Source organism: Rissa tridactyla, chromosome 5 (genome assembly GCF_028500815.1).
Source record: "Rissa tridactyla isolate bRisTri1 chromosome 5, bRisTri1.patW.cur.20221130, whole genome shotgun sequence".
Lineage (NCBI taxonomy): Eukaryota > Metazoa > Chordata > Aves > Charadriiformes > Laridae > Rissa > Rissa tridactyla.
Window position 1 is genome coordinate 45,724,002 of NC_071470.1, and position 23,902 is coordinate 45,747,903.

Genomic DNA, 23,902 nt, shown 5'->3' on the forward strand with positions numbered 1-23,902 from the left:
CTGCAGAGGTCTACCTGAAAATTCAGATACTGACCCAGAGAGATGCTTCAAACAGACATATTCTGAGTTTATTGTGTTTCAGAGCATTTTAAGTAATTTTCAAAGCACCTCATATTTCTATAAGACCAAGGAAGACATCTTCTACAGGGGCTCTCTGAAGTCAAGAATATTCATTAAACAGGAACAGTAAACGCAGAAATGTGACCCAAGCCTCTACAAACAGGTCCATCCTCTCCAAAAACTCAGACATTCTGGTTAAAAGTAAAGTATTAAAGCATACAAGAGAATAATTTTACTGATAACTCAAAATATCACAGTGGAAACATCAGCTTGATCCTCACACTTCTCTCGCAATTCCTTTCTGTAGTGTTTTAGGTTTTACATTTAAAAGATATAAACGTATATAGCTATAGATCATATATATATTATATCTATACAGAATAAATTGTTTTTATGAAACCACCATCATAAAACTTCTTGAACATGTACAGAACATAAAAGCACTCCTTCATAACACAAATGTATGCGTCAGAAGACAAATTCCAGCGAGGTGGTCTCTGCAGAGCTGTTCTGTTCAAAAATCATGCACCAAAGAAGCTTTTAGCTCGTTTTTGTCACACTTCATTGCACAATTAAGTCAGGCTATGCAGAAGCGTACGGCAACTTTGGCATCAACTTTTCATTGTTTTTTCTACACGCTGCTTCTATCCTCCTGAGGGTCTTCAGGGCAATCTGCTACTGTGACAGAACCATGAATTTGCGATGTGTCGCTCTTCTTGTAGGACTTAAAAGTTTGACTCCCAGATTCCCACTCTTAAAAACGACTCGTGGATCTATTTCTCCCCTGTCCTTGCACAGAACTACTGTATAGTAACTACACAGACCGGCAGCTGCAAATAAAACTACAGCTTAGCTGTCTAGCTGAGACACACCCAGAGGCTTTTACAGCTACATCCAAAATCCCTACTTGACTTTTTGTGCAATGCACGATACCTGGCCAGATGATGGCACGTCTCCTCCTTGGGAGAAGCATCCTCCTAAAGAAGCTCTGCGAGTTGCCCCTGAGTCGCTGCCCTGGCTCCATCTCCCCTGTGTCTTCGGGCAGTCCTCTGACAACCCATCCCAAAGCTGCACAAAAGCAATGCCCCCCAGCATTTCTCTGACATTCTGCTCTGCCTCATGAAAAAAAGCTAACATTTTCATCCAAGAAAACCGTAAGTATTTTTGTAACAAACAAAAAGCCATGCTCCTTTTATTTCCTTTCCAGGTTTCCTTCGTTTCAGGCTTTGGTGGCTGGGCCAAGCACAGCTAGCACGAAACAAGTATTTTGAGTCTTGTGATGTGCCACGGTGATGTAACTCAGAAAACCTGGCTGAGACTGGATGGTGATATCACAGCTACCAGACCTGAGAATTTGCTCCTAAACATGGAAGTATCCAAAGAGACCTGCTGAAATTATGTATCTTTACCAGTTTTGTAGCCTTCTCCTCTTCTAATCCCACCCCGCCCCCCCACTATAAGCACTAGAGTGTTAACACAAGTGGATGGTTTTCATCCAGATTGTATGACAAGTGAGGAACGAGAAAAAAGGCAAGACAAACCATAACTGTGCAAATACAGCTATGTATTACACACCCTGCCTATCACAGTCAGCAATTTAGAAACTTAAGAGATGGCTATTTCTCATTTCAGCTGTGGGCATTCTCTGCAGTAATAACTCAGTTTTACACGTAACATTTTCTCCTCTCCAATCTCCAGTTTACATGTGTGCCTTCTACTTCGGTTTCACGTTAGTCCTCTGAAAACACTGAATTTCATTACAGCACAGAAGGCTGCATGACTGAATGGCGTAAAAGCGCACAAGCACGTTGACATTACACAAGAGCTTTTCCAGCCATAGACACTAACACTCTAAAATTTAGTTCAAGATGCCCAAGAGATAACTACTCTTCTTTAAACACTCATCCTTTTCTAAGAATCAACGCAATCAAAACCACTAGCATGCTACTGAATTGCTACAGAATGAGAAATTTGTTACTGATAAGAGCTTAAATCCGAAATACGCATCTTGCAATCTTCTCAGAAGAGACATGTGGGAGGCAGGAGCATATATTCTACCAGGCTTTTGTTGGAAGGTTCTCTAAAAAGCTAAAACACCCTTTACAATAACCTCGGTTAGGTTTTGTTTTGTATTTTTTAAAAATATTATAAGCAGCAGCAAGTTAGTTCCAAGTCTAACTGCACAGAAACCAAATACGAGATCACAAAAACACACTGTGTTGCAGCATGGCCGTTCAGAAACACATGCGGTTCATTATTGAGTGACTCTGGGCAGCAGGTCATCGAAACTTAAAATATTTTCTACCGCTCCAATATCTTTTGAGAAGAAAATAAGGGAACCTTAAAGACATACAAGATTTCCTTAGAGAAAGCGTAAGCCAAGCACCACTGATGCGTACAGGCAGAAATATCAAAAAGCATGGCCGAAAACCACATACAGCCCCTGTATGACTAATGAGGCCGGGGGGGGGGGGAAGAGGAGGTGTTTCTTCTTTCATTAGAGACATATTCATTTGCTCATAAGCAAAATGTGTTGCCAAAGATTCCTCTGCCATTACAGCGGACATTTCAATTTTGATCTGAAAAATTTTGTTCAACTGTCAAGAGGTATACACACCCTCTACAAATCTGCTAAAACTTGGTTTCCAAAGAAAATGCTAATTAGAAACTTTCTGTTGCAAACATCAAGAACAACAATTATGAGATATGAAAAAAAAAATATTTTTTTTTTCTTTGAACTACTGATAAAATATATATCAAGTGACCAAACTAAATATTGTTTAAATGGGATCTTTAAGTAGATTTGAAAAAAGTAGCAGGTTAAAAAAAAATAAAATAAAAAAATCAGGTATATGTGTCAAGTAAACCTCAATTCCGAAGTTTTGCCTTGCAGGTTATAAGCCCTTTTATCACTAACCCCCCATCAAATGGAAGCAGTAGGACGACTGGCAAATGAAGAATAACTCGAGCTGAACTGCCACTTTTAATAACCCAGTTTCCATTTAAACAGCGATATGGCTGTAGGGTTTGAGAATTTGTCACTACCGTGTACACCCGCTGATAGTAAAGTAAATGGAGATGAGATGAGCCAATTTTAAACAACGTGTTCCATTTTATCCCTTTGGTCATAAAAAAAAAATAAATCTATAGAGATACTATGAAAATTAACAGCTTTTTTCAAATGAATGGAAGATAAAAAAATTACTACATTTGTACTGAATGGGTATAATTATTTTCAGCATTGCGTACATGCAATAGAAATTTACCTTTTTGTAAGTACAGCTGATGATGCAGATGTGAACAAAATGGTCACAATGAAAAAAAATTTGATCAATTAAACAGAGCAACTGTATTAGTTTTCATGTTAGCATTTAGGGATAAAGATTTAGCTTATCCGCATTGAGACATTAAGTTGTGCCTCAGGGAGGTCACACACAGAGGTCAATTAACAGCTCCAACAGTTGCAGCTATTTTAATAGATTTTTCTAATGAACACAGAAGATTAGCACCCAATTTCAGATTTCATTGCAAGTCATACCATCACTGGAGGGGTTGGGGGGAAAGAAGTTGCAACTTAGAGTTCAAATTTAATGCTTTTTTAAAACCTTAGCCTTCGTGACCAAAGTAAGAGCTTCAAGTGATCAATTCTGGCATGTTCAATAAAAAGCGACCAGGTTGTCCAAGCTCATTTCCTGTAGTTCATAACCGAGTGGATTGATTCTAACCTGGCTATCACATTGCTTCTCTCCTGTAGTACTCAAACAATTTTTCCAAACATGTCTATTGTAAAATTGGAATTCTGTTTTTTAGAAGAATACATCTTCAATACATATGCTGAATTTGTGAAACAAAAAAAGGATTCCTCCAAGTTCATTATCCTAAAAATAGAATACTGAAATTAGACTGCAGGTTCCATGGGATTTTCTTCCCAAGTAGATCTCAAATTGTTCATTAAAATAAAATGTAAAGCTACAGCTCAGAGAAACAGAACATATATTTCTGGCTTCGAAGTACTGATTTTTTAAATTTTTTTTAAATAAAAAAAAATATTTAGTGTAAACTTTTAGGTTTAGTGCATTAAACGTCAAATCAGATGTGAAATGCTAGAGGAAGCACAATTTGCATTAGCATCTCTATCCAGAAACTGACAAACTGCCCATTAAATCTACTGAATAAATCATGGAGGGAAAAAAAAAAAAAAAAAATGTCAAGAAGCGAGTAAATAGGAATGACAGGCAAACAACCAAAGCGAAGATGAAGTCACATGAAAGGAGTGACAAAGGAAATCAGTGCAAAAGAATGGCAAAAAGCACTTCAAGTTAACCTAGATCTCACAATTTTCTGATTGTGCATTGTATTTTCTCAGGTACTTATCTCCTGGTAACTTTTGCCTACCTTGAGTATATGCACAACTAGCAGCCTTGATTCATTCAGCATATAATTCAAATGTAACCAAGAGTCAGAATAAACCAAGATATGGGGTCTAAACAAAGACACCAGTACACATAATGGACACAAAACAACTGCCTAGAAAAGGACAAATCACCAGCGCAATGGTCACCAGAAAATTAGTCTGTAAAACAAATAAAGATTATATTGGTCTAATTAAAATTATCTATCCACCTATAGATTTTGACCTTCTGCATTTCCCATACATAACTGATTAGTGGGTCTCATTAGACATTAATTTAACTTTGCCGAATGGTCAAGGCTTAGCATTAAAGTTTGTTCAATCACATCTTCCCCCTGATGGTCAATATAGGAAAAATTACACATGTATAAAAGAAGGCATACAGGTGTATTCCTTGTTCAAATAATACCAGACAACCCCAGAAAAATCTGCATTTAGTTAGAGTCTAGTTTAGGGGCCGTTAAATGAAAAATCTGACAAATCTTTTGTTTCCTAAATTGCTCGCACAAACAAAGCAATTGCAATCCTCAGATCTCTACTGTAAACCCGAGGTGACATTAGTTCACATCCCTGCTAATTATAAGCCGTGTTAGATACGTCGATTTGGCACCTCTGGCAAGAAAAGCTGGTCGCTACTACTTTGGGAAAATTGAAGTGAGACTAAATGACAACTTATTCTAACGAGAAGACATCCCACATTCCCCAAATTCTACATAATCTCGCCGGTTACGAAAAGTAATACAACTCATATCAGCAAGCAAGAGTCGCCGTTAGCTCCCTCCCTGGCACCAGCAAATGTCTCCACTGTTTGACGATGAAAACCAAGTGGCTCATTTATGTTTACAGACCGTGCGCTGCGCGAGGGAGTTGGCATTAAACACTGTCCTTAACACACTCTAAAATGAATTAATTCTTTGAACACCATATGAAAGGAAGCAGAAATACTTACTAGTACAGAACTTCATTTGCTTCGTGCCTTTCATATCTAACGGTTTCACACATCAGTCTGAAAGAGAAGGGAAGAAGTCATTTTTAATTATGATTCTTATCAGTGCCACAAAGATTTCACTTTCTAAAATTAGTCAGCATTTCCACGTTTGTCTCCAGCACTTGCAGAAACTAACCATCAATTTAAAGCTGAACTGATTTTTAACTTAATACAACAAATTGTTAAATCTAAGCATTAAAGTTATTAGTTCATCCAAGATCATATTCGATTTAGGACACTAGATGGAATTGCTCCCATAAAAAAAAAATTCTACAAAACGGGTAAAATGATACTGATCTCATTTTATAAAGTTATCTGATAAAAGTAAGTTGCTTTATAAGGAAAAAATTCAGAATTTTCAAAATGGATGGAAATTTATGATATGTAACACTGATCAGAAATACCATGATATAAAAACTGCTCTCTTTTTCAAGTCAGGCCCAACAGATAAAACAAGAAATTATGTTGCATGGTAGATCAATGATTCTTGTTTTGATCAAATTCAGCAACTTAAAAATTACCATGAGATTTTAATGCAGAAATCCCACAGGGCTCAAAGTGGAGAGAATTTCCTGCAGGAAAATCGCCTGTCTAGAGGGGAGGATTAAAGCACTTTTGCATTCACTGTCTGCCTGACAAATGTGGCATAATAGAGAGCAACTATAATAGAACTTACCATGTATTAGGAAAGGCAATGTTAACTTGGCGTAAAACAAAATAAAAATCAACATGTCATTTCTGTCTGTTGTTTTAAGGACATGGACACTATAAATTACTGGGGGGGTGGGAAGGAAACAAACCCCACTGCCTCCCTTGGATTTTCTACGGCTCTGAAGCAGACTGCAAACACCAAGGCTATTTGACAGACAGTGAGACAGAGATTTGCCTAAGAGGCTCATGTGAACATTCAAACGAGGAACTATATTTAAACTTGGGAAAGAAAGTCTCATTCCTCGCAGAATCAATCATCAGAACCTCAATGCACCGATGACCAGCTGCCTGCAATGACATACTAAGCAGGCAAGGTCATAAGCAGACAAGGGAGGTCATTCTCCCCCTCTACTCTGCACTGGTGAGGCCACAACTGGAGTACTGTGTCCAGTTTTGGGCTCCCCAGTTCAAGAGGGACAGGGAACTACTGGAGCGAGTCCAGCGAAGGGCAACCAAGATGATTATGGGACTGGAGCACCTCCCTTATGAGGAAAGGCTGAAAGAGCTGGGACTCTTTAGCCTGGAGAAGAGAAGGTTGAGGGGGGACCTGATTAATGTTTACAAGTACCTAAAGGGTGGGTTTAAGGAGGACGGAGCCAGGCTCTTTTCAATGGTTCCCAGCGACAGGACAAGGGGCAATGGGCACAAGCTAGAACATAGGAAGTCCCGTTCAAATACACGGAAAAACTTCTTTACAGTGAGGGTGACAGAGCACTGGAACAGGCTGCCCAGGGAGGTTGTGGAGTCCCCTTCTCTGGAGATTTTCAAGACCCGCCTGGATGCAGCCCTGAGGGATGTGCTTTAGGCAATCCTGCTCTAGCAGGGGAGTTGGACTAGATGATCTCTAGAGGTCCCTTCCAACTCTGAAGATTCCATGATTCCGTGACAAAAGTGCTGAAGAGTTTCTGCTCAGGTAAAAAGTCTCAAAAAAGTTGATCTGCAGCCTGGAAGACTGGTCTGGGTTTGATGTGACATTTAAAAGGCTTCTTGTTGCCATTTCCCATTATTTCCTAGGTCATCCATTTCAACAGCCAACAGACTGCTACAAAAGTTACCTTAGTCCTCGTCTCTTTCAGGATTTTACCTATTAAATCAGCCCACTAAGAAATAATGCTTTTTCCGTCCAGAAGTGGCAGGCTTATAGCGGTACCCTGATTATTCATAAATTGTTAATAGAAATTTGAAATCTTAATTCTCTTTGCTTAAAAAACCAAAAATTTACTACCATGGCCTTTCCCCCACCCCGCTATTTTAGATCTACGCTTTGGACCATCTTTGAGAACTTTTGTTCTGCATTGTATATAATGAAGTACTATGTATCGTATATCAATTTCAGCTAATGAAAAGTCTTCTTGCTTCCCGGCACAGTAAAAAAAAAAAAAAATTTGACCCACAAAACCTTCTTTTTCAGACACTGCTCCCCACCATAACATTGGGTCTTGCCAAAATCCTTTACAGACTACTACTGTCTGCTTCTACCTCCTGGGTCCTCATCTTCTCTCTCTGATCCTCTGTTTTGAGAGGGAAGGGAAGAGCAGATATGAGGTTACCGGTAGAAGATACCAGAAGAAAAGTCATTCCTAGCAGTCAGATTTAAGAATTAAAATACTGCTCAAGGATAGCCTGTGTCCTACTGGTCTGAAACGATGCTGGGCAATGGGCCATCTAAGAGCAGAAGTTATAGGAAACAGAATCACTTTAACAAGCAAGTTTTGTTCCCTTCTGAATTGGGAGCGGAGGAAATACATTCTTGACAAAGTCACGCAAGTTCACCACTGGCACTCTCTGAGTTTTTCAGCATTTTGGTCCCGTTATTAGGATATGAATAGGAGAGAAAACGCCTCTTACAGAAGGTAACCAAGTGTTTCACTTCTTGTGTTAAACTGGAACAGTTAGAAATTACAGTGACCAAGTAGTACAAAGTAGATTGCTTCCTCAAATATTTGAAAAATTGAATTAGTTCTGGTCAACACTGGTGTCTAATTTTTGCTTGAACGTGATCTTTGTCAGCTTCCTAAACAAACGTAATAAATTCAAGAGGAGATCAGCAACAAGTCATAAGGTAAGTTATTCAGTACTAGAGGCTATATTTAATACACTAGTTTTCAATGCATCTCAGAGGTTTTTGTGGCATCCCATTGCCACAAGAAATGTCATATCCTAAAGGATACTATAAAAGCTTTCTGTCCCGCATCTGCTGGGAGCCCAGCCTTTTCCATGTATGGTACTGTAAACAGAAGCTCTCTTCTAGGAATTCACTGTGCTGGGAGAGCGAGTTCCACACATTCCTCAGCAAGAACCTCATTCTGCACAGGAAGCCAAGAAGCACATATCAACATACCACGCAACCATATGTGCACACTTTGATCTCTGTAAATAAGTTAACATCAGTTCAACTCCAGCTATGCAAAATTTGCTGTGCTAGAAGTCTTGCATATAAGAGCATAACACAAAATACTTTAACTGAATGTGATCGTGGCCTCTTTCAAAAGCAGAAGTAATTACAGAGACTCATTTGAAGTCAACATTCACATTGCGAAATGTGTCTTAAGCACTTTGGGAGAAAGAAAACCCCGCCTTTTATTTTCTCCAAATTACAGAATATCGGTTTGGGAATGTGGACTCTGACAGAATGACGAAGCAAGAGGCCAGAAATTAGAACCTAAATCAGCATTCATCAAGACAAAGTTGCTTCAGCATCTTCAGATGTGGCAAGTGTTGGCAAACATCAGGATAAAAACAGCAGTAATTCACCCTCTGTCCCCATAAAGCGTACAGGAGACGTGCTGGCCTCCTTCCCTATCTGCCACCCTCACACCACTGTCCAAATACCCCTAGAAACCTCTGCTGTAAGATGTTTATGTGAAGACAAGTGGAACTATTATTTAAATGTCAAACACAAGTCTTTAGGAAAAAATAGGAAGTTCATCTGGAAGTTTTTACTTGAATTTATTTGCTTCATGAAGCATTTTAATTACAAAATATGTGGATGACATTTATTAGTAATTTTTACTAAGTACCGTTTGCATGCGTAGTACACAATTTGTCTAAAACTTCCACGGGAAAGCAAGCACAAACTGAAACAGAAGCTGAATAACAGACTCTGCTCTCATGATTATTACGTTCCATAAATGATTTGGACTATACATGGACTTTCTTTCAGGACTGGAACTTGTACTCCATATGTAAAGCATTTACTTCTCGTCCGAAAAGTTTGAGAAGAACAACAGACACATCCATAATAGAAATCAGAAGAAACAAACAGGGATACGCATATACACACATAGAAGGAGAAAGTGTTAGGATGATAAAGAAGGGAAGAAATAGATGCAGTGATAGCCAGCTTTTCAGTTTGAGGTAGAGTACACAAGAGTAGCGTACAGTTACCAAACCTACCATGCCTTTGCTTTGTTAATGCATTAACATATATGTGTTTTTAATGATAAAGTATCATACCTTAGCTGATGCTCTCTCAGGTTAGACAAGGCTTCCATTCCATGTAAATAGGAATACACAATCTCCAAATCCTAAAAACATAAGGAAAACATGGTTAGGAGTCTCAATTTCGTACAAGCTGTTAAAATACTAGTTTTGCAAAGCATCCAGAGCTCTCCTAATAGGGGCAGCAGGGCTATTTGAAATAACACATTTACAAGAGGTTAAAGGCAAGTTGCAGGAATACCTTTGATTATACGTTGGAACCTGACATGGGGAAGAATGATGGTATGTCCACATCGGAAAATACAAACAGAAGCTTTTCTGCTTTTGCTGTCATTATTCACGTCCAGGAACCAAGCCTGGTCAAGAATTCCAGTGAGCTACTTTGCAGCTACTACTGTCCTGCTTCCCTGTGCCAACGTACCCAAAGCCCTTCATTTATGTCATAAAGCAAGCTCATGGAAACTGGCCTTTTCATGTTCAGGGGAAGAGAAAAAAAAAAGTACAAGACAGTCTAACAAAATACCCCATTGTACATAAATATTTATAAAACTGTATCCTTTCAAACAGAAGGTAAAACCACAAGCTTAAATGAGAAAAAAGTTGGCACGAACAGAAAATTGTAGGCACTGGATAATAATAATAAAAAAATCATAAATACAATTCTAGTTACACGCGAAGTGTTACATTCAACCACTGTGGACCTCCAACAGCCAGTTCATAAAACAACACTAACAAAGATATGAAAACAACATCCAAGGGTAAAACTTCCTAAGATGCAACTCTGGAAACACTAATGTCAGTCTAGAGGCTTTGCTAAAGTTATACTTAAAAATCACGACAGTATGTAAGAGAACACTTCAGGGCAGCCCACAGCTTCCAGGGTGATCAACTTTGGCTCATGGATTTGACGCTGTTTCATCATCCATTTTTTAAAACATGCTAGTTAAGAGACAACACATTATCCACAATTCACGGAAAATTAGAGCAGTGACTCACAACCGCTAGCTGAGACTGACAAAGTTGAGAATAAACTAACACCAATTCCATTCCCATAACTTACTGTAAGAATATGTTTTCACGTAACTGAATATATCAAAGCTATAAATTTATGGAAGATTTGGTCACTGGGAAATATTTGTGTATTTAAAATTTACCACGAAGTACAGAAATACTTCAGTTTTCAACACAATGAAGGAATGCTAGATGCAGTATTGGGCAACAACGTTAGGAGTGAAGTCACACAGAGAACTTGTATTTAAGTAAGAAAAATAGAAATAAAATCTAGTTAAATACATTAAGTGTAGAAATGTTACCGTACTTGTTTAAGCCACAGTACAGATCAGAAAATACACCAGGAGTTACACTCAATGGTTAAGACTAAATAGATGTCTTTCATTCAGTATCGAAAAGAATGTCTTTTTCTCACACTGCCGCAAGCAAATATTCAGTTTGAAAAAGTGGAAGAAATTCACAAGTCAAAATGCTGTGATTTCACTTCTATTCTGCTCCTTCTGTTCCCTTGCCCTCTAGAGGCTTTGGTCCTCCTGTGAGGAGCAGAGGACACACCAAGGACAAAAGTAATTATGCATGGTTTGGGATGGAGGGACCTTGCACACAGAAGGCTTTGAAGAGAAAATACAGTAGTCGCTTGCCTTTTTACCCTTTTTTTTCTTTTTTAAATATATGAATAAAAGCGTGTGAAATGACATGTCTGCCGCAGTCAGTGACCTGCTCACTTGCCAGACAGGCTGGGGGTGAGCAGAGGCTCCCGGCAGCTCTGTGCCAGCAGCAGGGTAAGAGGGAAGCCCGACAGTCCCCATGGCATCGCTGCTGCTCATCTGATGTGCCAGACTCTGCGGCACTAGCCACCGGCAACCGTGGGAAGCTGTGAGTGGACCACCAAGGATCAGATGCCCACAGAGTGGATTATATGGAAAAGCGCCCGGCCAGAAGGGGCTACTGTAATTCATTTTCAGCAAGCCTGTCTAACAACAAGCAGACACGGAAAAGAAGGAGAATAACCCTCTGCCACCGGCTTGCACTGAGGCTTCTCTCGAGCGGCACAGCTGAAGGATTCACTGACGAACAAGGAACCATTAGGGCTGCTGGCTTACAGGGGTCCTAGAAGTGGCGGTGTGTGCTAAAAGGGATCCATGGACATTTAGTCTCCAAAACTACTGGGTGACCCGAACCTAGTGACCAACCCTGCAGATGTACAAATCTGTAAGGAACGCAGGTTATGCTCACGGAGAAATGGAGCTGAAGTGACTCAAACAGGGGGAATGCGTTTAATCTCTGAAGGGAGTCATTCTGATCAGTACCACAAACAACAAGGTAAGTTCAGGGAGCACTTTTTAAAAAAATAAATAACCCCTCTTCAAAATATAAGCATACTTGTCAAATACTTGCAAATACAACATCCCATAAGTCCCCATACTAGGAACTGTGGTTGGCGGAGCTCATTGCCTCTCAAATCTGCACCTGGAGATCTAAAAAAGGGGAGCGGGTGAAAAAAAAAAAAAAACCAAAACAAAAAACCCAAACAAGTCTTTACTTTTGCTTCCATCATGGCTGCTAGCTGCAACAACGTGGGGAAGGTAAAGCTGAAGACATCTCACAGAGAACTAAGGTGTTTCTTTTGATTTGCAAAAAACGCAACAAGAAAACAGACCGGTGCTCCAGGCAGTGGGTCCTATCAAAGCAAATAGTCATTATAACACTGCAGCTGACGTGCACTGCCATTAAATCAGACAACTGTTTCCAGAAAGCGTGCTGCAAGCCCGACCTTTAAACTGTACCTTTCCAGAGGGTGTCTAGCAGGAAACAGCTCCCTCTAGCACCAAAACCTTGGCACTGAAATTTAAGTCACAAATAACCAGCATCATTTCTTTCTGTTAAATTCTCCGTAACGGCGCGAGGTACAGAAAACTACAGTAGAGTCAAAAGAGCTGAATATATTTTCGTATATTGTCAGTAGGCACTGCACGCTTCTAGTCAGTCTGCAGCATTAAAGAGTAGGAAAGCAGTTTGGAAAATTAAAAAAAAGAAAAAAATCAGAATATCAAATTACTGTCATTAGGTCACCTCGCTTTTCCCTTTATCTCAGGAAAAAATATGCTTTGCTTACTTAGCAAACATATTCGTTATGGCACATAAGTAGCTGATTCAACTTCTTAATTTACAGTAAATTAATGGAATGCAAGAGTCCTTCAAAAATATTTGTGCCAAGAGTTGTAAAATTCTAAACAGATTCCAAATGCTTGAAATGATGGTTTAATAAAAACCATTTCACAAAAAAAAAAAAAAAAGAACATACATGAAGTTAGCCGTGTAAGCTATGAAAGTTTTTAATTTTTATATTCTAGACACTTATCGAAAAGCTAAAATTTTAAAGTTCTCAGGAAAAGCACTTTATCTTTCAAGAAGGACATAGCCTGCCTCTGTGATTTATGCCGGCTAGTCAAGCCAAAACCTTAAAGCAGCAGTAAAATTCAACCCCACTGTGACTTACCCAAACATTTCTGCTGGCGCGCAGCGTCCCCGAGAGCAGCCTCTAACTAATCCACAGAACATATAAAAGCATGCAGGTGAAAGCAGCAGTCTCATGCTTTTCGGCTGGTTGTTTTTACTAAACATATACTCAGATTACCACAAGGTGGCAGATTGAGCCATGAAAACTTCAGAGAAAGTCGGTCATTACAGGGTTTCCCCCTTCATATTTTAAAATATAACTTTGTAACAGTTTATAAAAGTCAAGAGGAGCAAAGCTAATCATCACCCTACAACTGGTTAAATATTCTGCTACGGGAAGGACTATATATATAAAAGCACAGAGGAACCACCAACTTTCTGCTTTCTAGTCTTATCCAGACAGCAAAATTGGAAAAAAAAAAATAGCAAAAAAAAGCAATGCAAAGGCTCAGCTGATTTTCCTACAAGAACCAAGTTCCACGCAAAGTTTGTGGCACAAGCTTGAAAAAACATCTCAATGGGAACTCCAAAAGCAAAAATTAAATGCGAAGCACAAATTAGCGCAGTTTTTAAAGTATGTTTTTATTTAAATGCAGGCTAAAAGACTGAAATCTAATCTACGCTTAAATTTGTACTGCAGCCAAAGTCATATGGTTGTGTTGCTGTGTGTGGAGCAGCCTGAGATTTGTTTAATTCAGTGTTATTTCTTAATTTGTTTGTTTCCACAGTGTCAGCTGGCTCAGTTTAAAATTCTGACTGTACTTCGAAACGAAACAGGGAGACTCAAGTTTTAAGAGTGCTCAATTTCAATTAGATCCATAGAAACACATTGGTCTGCAGCCCTTCTTCAACTCTCAGTTCTAATAAAATTAAGCATATGTTTATGCCTAGACATTTCTATCCATTTCACTTGTGCTTAAAACGTATTCGGCAACACCAGTTACACAAACCTGACAAACCCAAACGTTGGCCCCAAATTCATACTAGCTTAATGGAGAATTTTTTACTTTGGTAAAGTGATAGACACGTCAAAATTCACTACTTTGGACTGGAAAAGTTAAACCTCTCAAAAAATCCTAGACTTACACTGTTTTCAGTCCTGGTTTGCATTATGCTGTGAAACTACAGGCCACGCTTGTGAAACAAGCAAAATGCTGAGTTAAGAAATTCATTGCCCTCTTAGTGAGAAATTCACTCATTTCTGTGAAGTGGCAAACAAGCGCGGAGAAGCTTTCATCTTATAATAGTTTGGTTTATTCTAGCTCAAAGGATAAAAATAAAATACAAGGTAATTCCTTAATTCACTGTCTTGAAGGATAGGGGAAAAAAGAAAAAAAAAGAAAAAAAAAGGACCTTTTCAAAGCACCCGATATTCACCTTAGTCTGAAAAAGATCTGCCTGCTGAGCGTACACCAGGTTTTGAAAGGCTGATCTTTGTTAAAATAACCCATCTTTAGCTCACATTCAGCCAACCACCCATACACCCGGCTGGGAGGAGAGGGTGGGTGCACCCACTCCCCATCACGCCCCGCAGCTCCAGACCTCACCCCAAGCCCGGGTTTCACTCTTGTGAAAATGGGAGGTCCCACCCGGTCCCTCCCCGCTGTCCTCCTGCCACCTCCCTGGCCCCAGGAGGAGCACCCACTCATGGGGACCAAACATCAAGCCTCTCTCTTGGCAGCAGGAGACCCACGAGGTCCAGTCTTGGAGTCACGGTGGGGAGAAGGTGGGACCTCAAAGTCTTCGGTGGCTTTAAACAGACCATGAAACCGCTGGCAGGAAGGGAGGGGTCTATCATTTCTATATGGCTGACTACACAGTTATTTTAGCTCCAAGTGGAACTTCCCTTTTTTCTTCAAGCATTTTAATGCTTTTTTTCCCCCGCCAAATCGTGCTATACTAACAAGAGCAGCAACGCCAAGTTTTTCTTCCTAGTGAGCAACGAAGTCCCACTCCAAACCCAGGTTGCTGAAGTCCTGCCTCTCCTTCCTTGTAGCTGCAGGATCCTGCCTTTGTCCCTTTCTTCTCACATCCAGCACCTGAAATCATTTGACTCTCAGCCACTCAGGCAGCTACACCAAGCACTTATATTTTCTTTTTTTTTTTTTTACCACTGATTTAGCACCTGCCTGCCTGTACTTGCTCACCAAGGCCAAAACAGTGCCAGCATCGCCAAAAGAAACAGACTGGACGACAGCAACATCAATCCCATCTGGCCAAAACAGAAATTTCCGTGTCCACAGAAGAGACATGTCTGCTCTTGAGTAGGTTTGTTCCCATCTGGTTCGCACTAACCTGGCAGCCTCTCACCAACAGCAGCTCAGGAGACCATACAAGTTACTGCCTCTGAAGGAAAGGCAGGCCGGGGGGGGGAAAGCTACGTCAGTCACCGTAGCCAAACCCATCTCTGAAGGCAAGACCTTACCCTAAGGGTAACCTCACATCTTGCAAATATTAAGCTGCCAAGAGAGGAGCAAAACCACAAAAACCAACTTACACTGTGACAAAAAAAATCAGGTATTACTGATACCAAAATCGCTGCCACGCACACATGAAGTATTCATCTTCACCTACGGCTTCCCAGCAGTGGGGAAAAAACCTAAACACACTCACAGCAGCTGTGCAGGAGCATGCCCAGGTATGTATGCACTTATCAATGAACCACACCAAGACTAATTTGTTGAAGAGATTAAAATAAAGTATTTGTCATGTGCTACAAATTTTTGACATTCTTTTTCTTACATCGGGACCTTCTTATTCAGGTGGGGGGAAGAGGGGAGAGCGCCACACAGGAAGCCTGCCAGAGTCCAACCTATTACACTACAATTTAAGATAAATTAATCTTTTTAACTTCAGTGTAAGCTACCACAGCATTTTTCTGCAAGCCATTCTTACTAGTGTACATAGAGATCCATGGCTTAAAAAATCTAAAGCCAAAGTTATAGGAAACAATTTATTGACTTGATGCTGAATTGGCAGCTACAGAGATACAGATTAAATATTTAAGTAAGTGAAATTACATCTCTCAAATGGCCCAAATTGGCACTTTTGTGAATGAAATCCCACGGGTCATATTTTAAGGATGAATATTGATAGTGTAATTTACTTTCATAAATGTACCTGAAATAACTATTTATTTTATATCAATCTATTTTAAAAAGTATACAAAAACTGTAAGCTATCAAAGACTAATAAAAATTCATTCCTGAAGGGAGAATAAAACTGCTAATTCTGAATACATTCAATGCCTAAGCATAGTCTAGGGTGCAAAGCTTGGTCTATCAGTTTTGCAAAATGATCAACTAGCAATTCCTTTAGCAAAACTTGATATTTTTAATACTGAAGTTTGATTCTTCCAACAGAAAACCTACAGAATCAGGTGACACTACCCTTTCTGGTGATCTCACAGCAGGGCTGAAGAAGTTCCTATCCTGTTCATCACCCACATTTAGCACAGTTTCAGATCCCGTTTGCCCATCTCTACTCCTGTGGGACTCCTGTTTTCCTGCCAAGAGCAAGCCAGACCTACCCAGCCACCATCCAGCCCAACACAGCCGTCCCCTTCCCAAGGAGCAGCACCATGAGCTCCCAGGCAAACTACAAGCCTGGAAACACAACATTCATGCCACAGATTCAAGGGGACACAGTTCAGCTGGGTTGCTCTGATAAGCACAATCCACCGCACTACACTGCCATTATCATTTCTTCCTTTTCTTTTGCTTGGCACAGGAAAACTGTAAGAAGTGGAGGGGTGGGAAGCAAGAATTATCAGAGACAGGTGTGGAGCAAAGCCAGGTACATGGGTAGGAAGACAACTGACTGTAGCAGAGTAGTTTTGCTGTCCCCAGTTTGCCACCCACCAGCCTAGTCTACCTTTCCATAGACTGCCTGTTCCAGGCAACAGCTTGGCTTACCTCAAAACCACAGCTCTCCAAGACAATGATGAGACAATTTGAAACTGAGGAGTTTCTAAAAACAAATACCTTCCTACTCATACTCCAAAGAGGTGTCTGGGATTAAAAGGCAACTTCTGAACTTAAGTTCTGTTGCAGACAAAGTAGTTATGAACTTCAGCCAAACCTGTTAGTGGCCATTAAAGTTCTGACTTTACCATCTTAAGCCTGTATGACTTTGCCTCAGGAAGTTTATAACAAAACGTGACTCCACGACAACCAGGCGTGACTAAGCTTGGGCATCAGCCTTCATCAGATGGGCAGTTTACAGGCCATGAAGCCAACCCAAGTCTTCTCTTCCTCTGCTTCAGTTCAGCAGTGGGAAAGAAATACAGAAATTGTATTGATCTTGTTAAGACTTGTTGACACACAAAAAAAAAATCGTTATTTTTAGCTCTACTGTGGGGAGGACGGGGACATTTGTTCTGGGTTATGGGTAGAATTTTTAAACTGGATTAGAAACAGGAGGAACAGGCAATTTTAATCTGGAACTGAAGTACCCGCACATGAAGCTAATCGGGAACAACTCCAAAACCTCATAAAGAAAAAGGAGAAATCCCATTTTCCTGGTTTGTCTTAACTGGGAGTTGTCCCAGTAGAGAACAAAAATATGCTTATCCAAAGCCTTCAGCTGCATTACTGCCTCTAAAAGTCAGAGACTAGAGAAACACCATAGGATCACAGTGAAATAGTTGTGGAAAAACAAGATGTTTCAATGGGATACTTAAATTAGCCTTCCTGTCTTTCAAATACATTTTGTTTGTTTTGTGAATTATTTTCTTTTTAAAAGAGCTTCCCTCAAACAAACAATTTCATTACATATTTATTTTTGCATTTTAGTTGTTTTTTTTTTCTAGTGGGAACTGGGTTAAAAACCTCTACTTCCACGTAATGCCTCACAGATTTACATATAATAATATAAACAGGTTTTGGTTTTCAATCTTGCCAGCAGAACCTGCTCAAATGTATAAAAATGAGTTGGAAGGTTCAGTGACCCACCCACACCAACAGACATTTAACACTGGCTCAAGATTAGTCCAATTGATTCAACATATCCTGCTGGTCATAAAGCTTTTAGCAGAATAAAGTAAAGAAATCAAGACATCCATGATTATAATCATCCCATAAGATGGGGATAAACGCGGAAAGGGTAGATGGGAAATTAAAGCCTGCCATCTCACAGAAGTCAGTGAACAAACTAATGAGCGTAGGAAATTACAGGGTAGCACTATGCATTTCTTTTCTGCTTTCCAGGCTCTCAGAAGTCAGACAATTAAATGCTTAACACAAAAGCCTAAGTTCTCTAGTCAAAAATCCAAACGTTGGTCGCATGTCCAAATGCAAACAAAATGGTTTCACTACAAGAGATCTCTCCTACTGACTGCAGAGTCCATAATATGAAAGGCACTTAAATTTTTCACCATTAAGAATATATATAATTGCCTTTTCGCACCTTTTCAATATTTATAGCCAACAGTTGGAAGCTTGCATTAAATCTGTTCTATCCATTTTCACATTCATTGGACAAACATTCACATCTTTTATTGCAGAGTTATGCCAGTTCCTAGGGGGTTTTCCTTTTTTTTTTTTTTTTTGGTAATGCTAAGAAGAGTCTCAAATTGTTTTGAGACAGTCTGTTATTTGTCCCATGTTTTCCATTAGCTATATGGAATAAGACTTAATATCCTACTAAATGAAAAAAAAAAAAAAAAAAAAAAAAAAAAAAATCGATCTTGCACTAACAAATATATCAGCTACTAAATACAGTTGGACTTATTTTCGAACAACTACTTGTAGCAGAGGTGAGTTTTAGATAAAGTTTATCCAAATACAGAGGACTACAATGATTGGCAGCTTTTAAATAACAAAATTTGTTTAAAAAAAAAAAATCAGGAAAAAAGAACCGAACAGGGAAAATGAAGTGATACACAAGGGTTCTGGAGTAAACAGCCAGAAAGTAACTCCTAGTTGGCACCTTACAGTAACGATAGAAGCATTTTAAAGGACCTCAGCCTGGAGAACAACATCAGGAAGAGCAACCAAGGTGGCCAGGAAAAGGAGACCACATTATATCAGGCAGGGCTGCCTACTAAAAAGAAGGTTTGCAGTTAGCTGTGCTTACAGGATTCCCCAAAAGCCAGCTTTTGATACAATTCTCCTTGTAGTGGGCAAGAGCAATCTATTTTCAAAAAAAAAAAAAAAAAAAAAAAAAAAAAAAAAAACCCAAACAAACAAAAAAAAAAACCCCACACACCCTTAATTTCCATAAAGCCTAGGTCACAGTACTTCAACATCATATCTAAGTGGTAAGCACAGCTACACAGGATTCCTTCTTCAAATGCATCATTAAAAAAATCCCCACGACATACGCTTTATAGTACGCTGGTCTTCACAGCCTACCAGATTTGTTAAACGGGGCAAGTACCCCAAATCATAAGCAAGTAAGTCGCAGTGACATTAAAGAGCAGTCTTTTGTCAACTCTTCTACAATAACTGCTCATGTGAACATTTTAAGCTTTCCATTGCAAACAAGCTTTTTGAATTTAGCAACAGGCTGAGGCAGCAAAGTTGTTTGGCTGATGAAGGCGTAACACGATAAGTCACCCCCGCACAATCATCAGTCATCATGTGTCTGCATCTGAAGCTGTAACGGTCCCAACAGCTCACGTTTCATCTAACTTCTTGGGAATACTGGCATTTTACCTTGTTAAAACAAGACCTTGGAATTGGTTTCCTCGTGTGGTTGGGACGGAGGATCCCGGCAGTGAGTGCCCAGGTAGGTTCCAGCACTGTCCCAACTGCTGAACACCACCGAGCTCCACCCTCTACTTGTGGCATTGCTCCCTTTGCCAAGCACAAAAACCCCAAACCATCCCAGAAACACAAACCTCACACACTGGCTGAGAACAAAAAAAATCAGTTCCCAAGAACAATTCAATCCCAACCCAGACAGCGGCACGCTCATTTCCAGAATCATCTGGAGCATCAGGGCCTCCTCCACTTTGTAAACTGGGATTTTCTACAAGCCCCCAGTGCTGAGGGAGACCCCGATCAGCCTCGCCAGAGGTTACTTGTTGCAAACAGCCACCACCGAGGCGGGTTGAGCTGGTGAGGAGCTCTGCGCTGCAGCTCCCTGGCTTATTACCATGACAACTCACATCCAGAAACAAAAGAACCAGCACGCGTTGGAAACTGCGCTCTGACAGAACGCGCAACAGAAATATCTCAGTAGTACTATAATCAAGAGAAAATACAGTGAGTTATTTTCTATGGCTGGCCTACAACCATTTCATATTGCTGGCTTACAACCAACCAAAGCAAAAAACACAAAACAAACAAAACAAAAACGGAGTTCGCCTTTCCAACCACAGAGGCAACAGCAGGTATTAGCTGAAGTAGAACGGCAATGTTCCTTTTCGCTTTTGGCGGTTTTGGTTTTAAGAAAAAACGTGTTGCTCAGTTTCTTTATATTTATGAATCAAAAAAAGCAGATACAGTAAAAACATGAGGAAGGGGAAGAAAAGATTATACCACAGCTAATTTCAGAGGTTTATACCCCAATACACATCTTTTATATTCATGTGTTTAAATAAAGCATTAAAATCCATTTAGACAGATACAATCTTTCCCACGTTCAAACATACAACTCCTCTTATTTCAGCTTATACTTTAAACAAAAGCTTTATAAATTGATTTCATGTTTTAAAAAGAGATAGCGAAGACTCACATTCATTTATTTTTTTTGGAGCAGCTGAATTTACAGCAGCACATTTCAGAACATTTCTTCCAACAGAAATTAATCTTACTCGAAGCATCAATGGTAGGTCACATGAAAATTATTCCCAGACTATCAGGCAAATGATCACACTGAAGTACATATTTGCACGTCAAATCAATCCTCACCCAAAAATTCAGCTCAAAAGCTGCTAGTGGACACATCCTCCCAGAGCTGGGATTACTCTGCTGTGCAAACGAGGCAAACATTAGAAAAATGCTAAAGTACTTTCCACAAAGTATTCTCCAAGCCTAAATTTATTTGTTAGCTCAGGTATTTCCTGAAACAGAGGCTGCTTTTAATAACTCCAAATTTTTATCTTCTGGGTTTGTTTTTCCTTCCTATGAGCAACTGTAGGATTCTGAAAGGGACCTGAGGTTCTTTTGTTTTGTTTTTAAGTATCACTTGGGGCTGAATCAATTCCCAGATGACCTTACTGGAGACACTGCTCTGATCTGCCTTGAGCAGTTTTTTGCACTCTTAGAAGCAGAACACCAACCACTTAAGAAATTTTCAAGTGAAATGGGGAAACACCTACAGAGGTCACGCATCTGTAGGGTTACGGCGGCGGCGAAGCATGGCCCCTCTCAGGTCACCACCCTGCGACCTAAACGCAGCTCTGAGTACCGCCATAAAACAAGATGGAAAAATCAAACTAACAGCTTTCCATCGCCAAATGGGCTGGACTTTCTCTCAGGAACTGGGAGAGCATCTGATGCCTCCATGAGCCAAACCCCTTACCAAAGACACCTCCTCTTTGACTCAGGCTAATGGTCTGAGTTTAATGGTCCAAGCCCAATGAGCAGAGGTCATATGCATACCCGCAGCCAGCCCACGTGCAGCTGCCCCGGCACGAAGGGCACGTGGGACCACCCCGGCTTGGAGGCGAAGCAGGCGGATGAGCTGGGTTCAGCCCATCTGCGCTGCCTCTGCCTATTAAGATGAAGTGACACGGAGCAGCTTCAGCCGATGTAACGGATCACTGCCCTTATGGGGAACGACTCAACTCTCTTGATTCCGCCTTACCCGGCACTGCACCCACAAGGGAAAAACATCAGGAACAGTGCTGAAGCTTAACGAATATAAGAGAGAACTCAAGATGGTGAAAATTCTCTCCTATGAGGACAGACTGAGAGAGTTGGGGTTGTTCAGTCTGGAGAAAAGAAGGCTACGAGGAGACCTTATAGTGGCCTACCAGTATCTTAAGGGGGCCTACAAGAAAGCTGGTGAGGGACTTTTTAGGATGTCAGGTAATGGTAGGACTACATGGAATGGATTAAAACTAGAGATGGGATGATTCAGACTGGACGTTAGGAAGACGTTCTTCACCATGAGGGTGGTGAGACACTGGAACAGGTTGCCCAGAGAGGCGGTGGAAGCCCCACCCCTGGAAGTTTTTAAGGCCAGGCTGGACGGGGCTCTGAGCAACCTGATCTAGTGGGAGGTGTCCCTGCCCATGGCAGGGGGCTTGGAATGAGATGATCTTTAAGGTCCCTTCCAACCCAAACCATTCTATGATTCTATGATTCACTGGAACACTCTGCCAGTCCCTAAAAAAAATCCCTTCTGGAGGGAACAAGCCATTCAAACTGGTTTGGCTGTACTGTTAAACCCCACTCTGAGGGAATCTGGAAGACCCTTCTCTTTAACATCCCCCATTAGCACCTCTAGATGGCTCTTTCTCAGCACTTTGAAATCCCTTTCATCTCATCACACCTGCTGCAGGGATCCATCAGATCTAAATCCACTTCTATGCATCAGATAGCTCAACACCAAGACCTAATACCTATATCTTTTGTCAGATCTTCAACTCTATGCCTTAAAACACTGCATTTGTACCTGGGGTTACAGAGATGGTCGTAGGGACAAGATTTTCACTCGTTATCACATACAGGAGATCCTGAAGAGGCTGGAAGCTGTGAATAAAGCTGATGTACTGCTTACTCCATTCCCTGACTTGGCTGGCTCTGTATTTTTTGTTCAATAACTTTACCAACAACTGTAAAGACATAGAGGTACTGCCAACTATTTCTTTGTGACCAGGGCCTTCGTAGTTAAGAACACAAGGCAACCCAATAGCAGTGACTGCTTACGGCTGGTCTACAAACTGCCTACCAGAGTTCAATTTCTAATAACTGCTAATGAGATATCTGTCTGTCATGTCACAATTGATTTTTTTTATTTATTTACTGACATTCAAGACTGTCCCTCCATTTGCTACACTAGTTTCTCCCCCACACTGGCCTCAACAAAGACAGGCATTTACAAGTCAGCAGGTGGTGCAGCTGCCAAAAGACCAACAAGTGTTGTGTGATGGAGAAACCAAACACACCAACACATGAAAACCCCGTCCACAGCAGCAGGCAATCTCTCAGAATCTTAATCCGACCCATATTAAAGGGGAAACAGGTTTTTCAACCTCCCTAGTCTTTCCAGAGGGGTACCATATGTCACACGCTTTGCTTAGTGTAAGTTAAAAAAGGGTTAGAGATATAACACTGAATTCCTCGTGCATAATAAAATGCATACCCTTGGTTTCATAACACAGTCTTTTGGCCCACATCTTAAGCATCATTATTTACAAACTTTTAAACCAAGTCTTGTTATGGAACAGCTTACGGATTGTTTTGCAAACCAAGATACTGCTTATCAACTGATAAGCAATCAACATTTGTTCTTAAACACTGAATGCATACCTCCACAGCAGCTTAAAATCATGTGTTTGAACTCAAAAACTGGACATTAAAACTATGCACATTCCTCAGTAGAGATTACTGCTATCTCCTGAATTTACCAGTGAGTCTGATGATTCACTTTGAACACAAAAAGCAACCCCAAGCAGAGCTCAGCTAAAGCCATCAGCGAAAGGCGGCACCCCTCCCCAAAGCACTCCCAGGGACAATAGGTGAGAGATGGGAGAGATCCTATCCCTGCCCCACAGAAGCCCTTCCAATGGAATTAGAAACCCAACTCTCAACCGATTTGAGCACCAAGTCCATAACAAAGCATTCCTAAGTGTACTGAGAAATATGACCAACGTTAATTACCTGCTTGCACAGCCCTAGAATGTCCTAAAACATGAGACACAAATA

The 23,902-nt window shown here is 40.4% G+C and overlaps 1 protein-coding gene across 5 annotated transcripts in view; it reads right to left on the reverse strand.

The window, feature by feature from the left end:
- Positions 1 to 23,902, reverse strand: part of RAPGEF2 (Rap guanine nucleotide exchange factor 2) — a 195,102-nt gene that overhangs the window by 123,447 nt on the left and 47,753 nt on the right. For all 5 annotated transcript variants that reach the window (XM_054204343.1, XM_054204349.1, XM_054204342.1 and 2 more), the window contains 2 exons: positions 9,627 to 9,697; positions 5,421 to 5,477 (listed from right to left, as the gene is read on the reverse strand). In XM_054204343.1, coding sequence (XP_054060318.1) covers positions 5,421 to 5,477; positions 9,627 to 9,697 — 128 coding nt within the window. The remainder of the gene's footprint in view (positions 1 to 5,420; positions 5,478 to 9,626; positions 9,698 to 23,902) is intronic.